The sequence below is a fragment of the Hyposmocoma kahamanoa genome, unplaced genomic scaffold (genome assembly GCF_003589595.1).
Source record: "Hyposmocoma kahamanoa isolate Upper Pololo Valley unplaced genomic scaffold, ASM358959v1 86, whole genome shotgun sequence".
Taxonomy (NCBI): Eukaryota; Metazoa; Arthropoda; class Insecta; order Lepidoptera; family Cosmopterigidae; genus Hyposmocoma; species Hyposmocoma kahamanoa.
Window position 1 is genome coordinate 2,785,865 of NW_020654289.1, and position 7,886 is coordinate 2,793,750.

Genomic DNA, 7,886 nt, shown 5'->3' on the forward strand with positions numbered 1-7,886 from the left:
TATTATATCAAAATAAACAACAGAAGCCTTAAACAGAGTTAATACAAGCTGAATGGTGCCGTGGGTTTGTGACGTGACGGAAGTTCAGAGGAAATTATGTTGTATATTGGTATGGTCAACACTCTTGAACGCCTGTTGACTCAACAGGCATGAAGTTAAGCCATAACAAAAAAACTGAGTTAATTAATAACATAGCACAGACTATAGCACTGGTAACTCGGACACAATTTTTTTTTTTGTGAAACGTGCCATCTATCCATCATTTTGGGAACTTTTTATCAATTTTACCATTTTAACGCGTGGCATTTAGGAGAAAAATTATCAACTTTATTTTTTATAATGAAGTAGTTAATCTTTTATTAGCTTCTTACAAGTCGGTCGAATCAGTACATTTGATATTACGTGAACTAAACGTGGACCATATCTATATGTAGGCACTGAAATTCATTTTTTGGCGGCTAGATATCGCTCAACGTTAAGAAACTACGAAACTGATAATTGTAGATATCAGTCCGGTTACATACTAATTACTTATTACTTACTATTCATTAGAGTTTCTTTTTTTCCTGGAAAGATTTTATTTCCAGAGGCCGCTATTATGATTTGGAAAACCTAATTAGGACATTTGAAGACGCTAACGAATTCTCTTAACTATGATTTTGTCATTGTTCTTTGCACCTTTAGTGTTTTATAAGCAATTTTGATGTATTATTTATTGTTGCTTTATTATACCAAGGGTATAATAAAGTATTATTGTTTTAGTTCTCTATTTTCTATAATATTTTAATTCAATTTTTGTACGTTTTGGCTTCTGTGCTACAGAGGACAATTTTATTTGTTGAAAGATATTTTTATTTGTCAATAGGCGCTCTCTATTTTTAATTTTTTTTCGATGACTTTGTTAATTTTAATAAAAAAAAAATTAAAAATTAAAATAATTAGTAAAAATAGCACGCGATAATATAAATGTAACACAACAGCGTTTACCGTTCGTATCGTATCATAGTTTAATTTTTTAATTTAATTTAATTAATTTAAATCTTCAGCTTATTGTGAAATCCTCGAAAAATGCCCGTTATATGTATAGTTGCAACTTATACAAACAATACTTTAGAGGCTTGTAAAAGCCTTCAGAAGCTTATAGATGAAATTAATTCAGATGAAGTCAGAATTTTGTTTTTTATATACATACTTATTTATTATTAATTGTGTTTTAAACGAATGTACCTGTATTTATCTAGATCTTTGTTACAGAAAGAGACGGCTGTGCTGCTTGCGTTGCTCCTTTGCCGCTGCTCCCGCCTCCAGCCCCGGCGCCTCATTAACCAAAATCATCATTGTATAATAAAAATACCAACCAAACAAAACTTGATGTAAAAAGTTTAGCACAAAGAAGCAATAAATTGTAATAGTACACGTATGATACCAATAGATGGCGCTATGGTGCTCGTCTGAAGTTCAGATTTGGTGTTGTCATATTACATCATTAAAGCGTTAACTACACGGCAAGACTTTGATATTAAGGGACCATTTGTTAGCGAACATTGTCGCAGAGTTAGGGCCAACATATTCGCAATGAATACTTGTATTAGCCAACATGTCATCTTTTAACGATAAGGGTTGGTGTCTTGTTCGTTTCGCTAACGAATGGCGTTTAGGATTATGCAAAATGTTTACGTTTCTGACACATAATCTGCTTTATATGGTTAAGTGAAATAAATAAATTAATCGGTCTTTGTAGATAACATTAGTATCATTATAACTAAAAACAGGTTTAAAATCAATTTCCTCATGTTATTCAATGATGTAATAGTGGAAATGTAGATTTCATCGTCAATTTGATGTTTTTTTCAAAGCTATTATTAAGTTACGCAGATTTTTCAATAAATCTAGTTGTAATCTAGTCTTGTATTCTAGTCGCTTTTATTACTTATAGGTATTGTAAATATTAGATACTAAAACTTTTTCAAAATAAAAAAATATTGCGCTGGGCTGTTATACCCCCAAAAATTTATTTATCACTTGTCACTTTATGCACCAGCACAAAACTAGCAAGAGCAGAATACATGATTGCTGACCGTAGAAGATTTTTTCAAAGGCAATGTGAGCAGTTTCAATTAGATTGCAATATAAATTAAACTTTACGTAGACTTCAGCCGTTAATACATATCATAATCTTAGTGATGTAGGCAGAAGGGTGAATTCTGTTGCACACAATATTCTTGTCTAATTGGAACAGGTACAAAATAAAATTATTTTAACGGAATTAATCATTCCTATATAAATAGGTGCACATTAAAAGTAATAGGTACGGTGAAGAGCACTTTAGGCTAGCCACTTGCAACTTTGGACCGTTCTTATTGCAAGCGGCACAGAGTATTCTCTTATAATGTATATTTAGATGGATATACATTAGTAACCGGTCGAGATTGAAAAAATTGCGAGTCCAAAATGAGTATTCTTCTTTAACTTTCTTAACACGATATTTGTGCGCAACGTAATTGACGCTTTTAATTGAGTAAATAATGTAATTATGTATTTAAAATATATTAGAAACCTGAAAATAAATGAAACACTTCAAAAATAATTTGGTTTTGTTTTTTTTTGTAGTCCATCTTTTAATTTAATTTCATTTGTTAGTTTCATTTATCTGCCTTTACGCCGTTGAATTAATGTGAAAACAAAAAAGAAAATCTATCATTAAAAATAATAATCAATATTTCACTTAAAAACTTGAGGGTTATTGGTATTACTGAATCTATTTACAGGCACCACTAATAGCAGCCATTGGTTAAGCCGGTTTTTGCGAAAAGCTATTTTTTTCTAAGGAAGAAGCTTAGTACTTCACCGACATAATATTTAAATTGGTTTGACATTACGTCTACCAGCGTGTTGGTAGGGACGTGAAGTTCATATTTGGACGTATATTTTTTAGTATGGCAATTCCGGCACAGAGCTGTCAGTGTCAATTAAATGTCAAATTGATTTGTCTATGCCTTTTCCTGTCTAATTTTGTCCTGAAAGGTTGGTTTCGTGTTTGATAAAATCTGTTTTAATCTTGAAAACTATTGAAAACTGAATAAACTCCAATCATGGTGTCTGAAATAAAAGTGCATTCTCTATCGTTATGTGTTGATTTTCGTGAATATGTGAGAAATTGGGGATGAGACAAATGGATAACCTAACTGTGTTTGTAATGAAGCCGCATCTGTGTTTCAGAAGCAAAAATGGGTCGTTACTCTCGGGAACCGGATAACCCAGCTAAGTCATGCAAAGCGCGTGGCTCGAACCTTCGTGTTCATTTCAAGGTTGGTGTTTTACTCCCATTTTAGTGATATAAACAAAGTTTAAAACGTCTCGCATGTACATTTTGGTTATGGGTTATGTTGTGATTTTCAGAACACATATGAAACTGCTATGGCGATAAGGAAGTTGCCTCTGCGTCGAGCTGTACGTTACTTGAAGAATGTGACAGAGCAGAAGGAGTGCATTCCCTTCCGTCGGTTTAACGGAGGCGTTGGGCGGTGCGCGCAAGCCAAACAGTTCGGAACCACTCAGGGTCGCTGGCCGAAGAAATCGGCAGAATTCCTGCTGCAACTGCTAAGGAACGCTGAGTCAAATGCTGACTACAAGGGCCTGGATGTTGACAGGCTTGTCATTGATCATATTCAGGTTAGTTTTATGAATTGTTTTTGTTGTATTGTGAAAACTGCAGTGAGAAGAATAACTTACAATGAGAAATAGTTGATTGATCTTCATTGTTGTTTAAAGTAAATAATACGTAGGTTACCCTCATACATCATTACATACTAGTAAAGTTGATGTATATTATTAGAGAGAAATAATGTGATATGACTTTTTTGTAAGATCGTTACCATTTAACCGATGAGCATGTGTGAAAGCATTGATTCATGCTGATGGGGCTTATGTTTCTTTTGAAGTGTGTGACAATACACATTAAACCTCCTTTAACATTAGTAGAGTAAAGTTTCACATATGCAATGAAGTTACAATTTACGTATGCCTTATTCCAGTGTGACCATGTTCAAGTTTTTAAAATTTAAGTATCTAGAAAAGTCTCTATTTAGTCGGTTCTAGTTGCACAAAAACTAAATTTACTTGGTCTGCTGTTCAAAAGTTACAAGGGTGTTTTACTGTCCACGCTGGAATAAGCTTATTCCAGTGGCATCATTTCTCAATCGCGAGAACCACAACACCTAGCTTAGGTCTGATTACACATAAAAGTTGAGAGTTTAGTCGGTTCTACTTGTAAAAAACTATATTTAGTTGTTAAGCTGTTTTGAATATATTAAGGTGTTTTACTGTCCATGCTGAAATAAGCGTATTCCGGTGGCACCCCTCTTCAATCTTGAGAACCACAGCTCCTAGCGTAGATCTGATTGCACCCAGAAAAAGTTGTGAATTAGTCGGTTCTAGTCACAAAATTTTAGAATTAGTCGCTTCTTTGCTTAGAAGATACAACAAATTTACTATTTTAAGATTATACCTGTGTGAGGGTCGTATTCTGGAACTCGACTCAATGCTCAAGTTAGGATTTGAGTATGGTTTAAAGCACTCGAAATCATACTCAAGTCCCTGCCATTAGGGTCGTATTTCCAGTGCTTGTGTTTCCATTGCAATTCTGACTTGAGCATTGAGTAGAGTTCTAGAATACGAGCCTTAGTCTCGGAGCTCACGTACAAATTTTGCATATCTAATACACAGAATTTGTTGTTCATTTTTTTGAAATGCACAATATTTGAAGGTGTTAGTAATGTTTAGTGTTTAATATTTATTTGTCATGATATTTATTAGTGTATGTATGTTGTATTATGCTCCTGGCTTACACGAGACGAGTGAAATTTATGTAATGAAGGTTGACTTTGACAAAGCAAAGGTGATGAGCTAAGCAAGTGATTAGTATTTTTTTTTCACTTCCATCGATTTGTTACAAAACAAACTTAAATAAATAAATAAATAATGCACACACTCATAGCTCACACTTGAAAATCCCTTAAAAAATGTTGCGGGTGCCATGGACACACACACGCACATGTGTCTATGTGTGTGTGTGTGTCCATGGCACCCGCACCGCAAATTACACCCAAACTACTTACTTATTTTACTTTATTATTACAAATACATATTTCTCCCGGCCCGGGAATCGAACCTCTCTGTCGCAGACTAGCATGGTAATCGTCAGGCCACAGAGGCAACTTGTAAGTTTAAGCACGGAATAAAATAAAATTATTTATTTATTTATTAGGCACATAAACAGTTACTACAATATTTCATGTAGATATTAAATACATACAAAAACTTAGTATAATTGCATAACTATAATCCTATTCACATAGGATGGGTACTATGACAATTCAAATTTTTATGTTGCATGCATACTGTTTTTAATTACTCTCATAATAAGGTTACAAAAAGAAATAGTAAATTTATTGTAATATATCAAAAACTTCGTTTGTTTGAATTGTAAATTTAAGTAAAAGTTACACTATATTATAAAGTAGATAGAAACTGAAATGGTAAAGATAAAAATAAATTACCCCAACTACTCATCGAGCGTAAACAAGAATATTTTACCCATAGAGATTTATGCCATGGAATCAATCAATCGAATCAGTTATTGTGTATCTCGAATCAATATGTGTGGATATACCTCTTGTACGCATGTCGTTTTCTTTTGTTTGGATCTTTGTGTGTTGTTTTTGGGGTAATTGTTCAAATTTGTTTCATTGCTGTACATTTTTTGCTGACTTTTTGTTTGGCTAGTGTTGATTTTATTATTTGTTTTGTAATTTAATAACATAATAATTGTATCCTTTTTAGTTTGTTATTCATTGTTCTTAAACTATAGTCTTTAAACAGATTCTCTATACATTACAAACTGTCTCGATAACATATTAAATATTTTATTCTTTTCTTTCAATTTTACATTACCACATCTTTAGAAACTTAATTATTTTATTATTCATACTAATTGACTGCGCGCGTATTGCGGGATGCGAAAGGCGCCCCCCATACCTCGCCTTCTAAATTCTAGGCTCGCGTTGAAATGCCTCGCCTTAAACTATACTTACTAACTTAGTAATCTTAATGCTCCTTTGCCTGTGTACTGATTGCTGAATTGAAAGTGAATTAATTATCTGAAACTGATCAAATAAGCGTAAGATAGCTATGATAGAGGTAGCTAATAAGCGTAAGATAGCTATGATAGAGGTAGCTAATAAGCGTAAGATAGCTATGATAGAGGTAGCTAATAAGCTACTTTGAAAGATCTTATTGTGTGAGTGAAGATAAGTTTGTGTTAAAAGTTTGTCAGGATCTGGAAGTAGAGATTTGTAGCCTCTGCCCTTCCCTATTGTGAAATCGGTACTGCTGTATTTCATCTAATAGGCAAAATAAAAATTATATGCCTTTCTTGCTTGACAGGGTGTATGAATTTGTTGCACTTTCTGTTTTCTGAAGGCATAAATTATTAGTGACTATTACTGTATCTAGAGACAATATCATATTGGTTTCTGACTAATTGTCACTTACAACTCTGGTTTCTTTTTCTTAAAGAATTCTTCAATGTGAACTCTAAGAGTCATAAAATTTTAATTGTTTATTTATTTCTCCTGTATTTATGAGGTGTTATCTAGTAAAGTTCCCTGCATACGAGATACTTTGTATCACAAACGAGGAATATTGCTTAACTTTGATTTCTACATTTGGTTTCTAAAAGTGATAAAACCTGGTGACCGTCAAGATGGGTGGTCGCCTGTCGCATCTGGCATTGAGTGTATATTCAAGAATTGTTACCTATTTGCTACCTTTTCTAAATAATTGCTGCCTTTGATATATTTTGAGAAATTAAAAAGAAATGACCAGCAATTGTGATATCAGGACGGCTGGTCGCCACTTTGTCCAGCATGAAGGGAGCAGATTTTCTATAAGTATGTATGATGATGACCCATCACAGTCAGCCTGTGATGTCATCTGTGACCGAAGTAAAAAAAATTAAAGGCAAATTTGATATATCTTTGACCATCTTAAGGTCATGTGATTATTTTATCCAATGAATAGTCGGTGTCCCGTTCATAATAAAATTTAGCATTTTCTGAACAAATCTTAGTAATAAATAAGTCAAAAAAAGAACTTCTTTGAGAAGTCACTATTCCTGACAAACAACAAAATAGAAGTGATTAGATCCAAAATAGTACATTGTGTATAATATTATATATTAATATTAAGGGCGGTAAATAAGGTATTACAAACGAGACTACTACAAGCCGTAGCTCACATACAATGTTCTTCGTCACACTTGCACATAATTATTATGATTGCATGCAGGCTAACTTGCCTATAATGCCCCAAATAAAGCCCCCGGGCCTTTTTTTTTTGCCTGCATGCAATCGTGCTATTTACATACATGAGTGATGAAAAAAGTTTCATTTTATTAAACATGTAACATTATCTATATTTATCATACTTGTTTCATTTCAGGTAAACCGCGCCCCCTGCCTTCGTAGACGTACGTACCGTGCCCACGGTCGTATCAACCCATACATGTCTTCTCCCTGCCACATCGAGGTCTGCCTCAGTGAGCGCGAGGACGCCGTGGCCCGCGCCGCACCTGCCGACGACGCGCCCGCTAAGAAGAAGCTGTCCAAGAAGAAGTTGGCGCGCCAGAAGGAAAAGATGATGAGAGAATAGACAATTAAGGGTTAATAAACAACTTACCACAACTTCGTTTCTTTTATTCAAATACTTGTATGGCCATTCAATCTAACCAGTGGGCTTATGACTGGGAAAGGTACACGGTTTGTTAATAATTAAGTAATGGTCAAATCAAATCAAATCAAATCATTTATTTCTTTGTGATACACAGG

The 7,886-nt window shown here is 33.9% G+C and overlaps 2 protein-coding genes across 2 annotated transcripts in view; both read left to right on the forward strand.

The window, feature by feature from the left end:
• LOC113234852 (SKI family transcriptional corepressor 2-like) overlaps window positions 1-1,547 on the forward strand; it is a 50,464-nt gene extending 48,917 nt beyond the window's left edge. The window contains exon 9 of the mRNA XM_026470374.1: window positions 1,255-1,547. Within this exon, the coding sequence (XP_026326159.1) occupies window positions 1,255-1,325 (71 nt within the window). The 3' untranslated portion in view covers window positions 1,326-1,547. The remainder of the gene's footprint in view (window positions 1-1,254) is intronic.
• A 1,454-nt stretch (window positions 1,548-3,001) lies between these two features.
• Window positions 3,002-7,743, forward strand: LOC113234679 (60S ribosomal protein L17). Its single transcript, XM_026470110.1, has 4 exons — window positions 3,002-3,024; window positions 3,220-3,308; window positions 3,400-3,672; window positions 7,501-7,743. The coding sequence occupies exons 2-4, from the start codon at window positions 3,228-3,230 to the stop codon at window positions 7,708-7,710; spliced, it is 564 nt and encodes a 187-aa protein (XP_026325895.1). The 5' UTR covers window positions 3,002-3,024; window positions 3,220-3,227; the 3' UTR covers window positions 7,711-7,743.
• Window positions 7,744-7,886: the final 143 nt, after the last annotated feature.

Excerpts from the sequence above, each read along its gene's own strand:
- LOC113234679 (XM_026470110.1), top strand. The coding sequence starts at position 3,228 with ATGGGTCGTTACTCTCGGGAACCGGATAACCCAGCTAAGTCATGCAAA. Across the intron at positions 3,309-3,399 it reads ACCTTCGTGTTCATTTCAAG|AACACATATGAAACTGCTAT; the intron begins GTTGGTGTTTTA and ends TGTGATTTTCAG. Across the intron at positions 3,673-7,500 it reads TTGTCATTGATCATATTCAG|GTAAACCGCGCCCCCTGCCT; the intron begins GTTAGTTTTATG and ends GTTTCATTTCAG.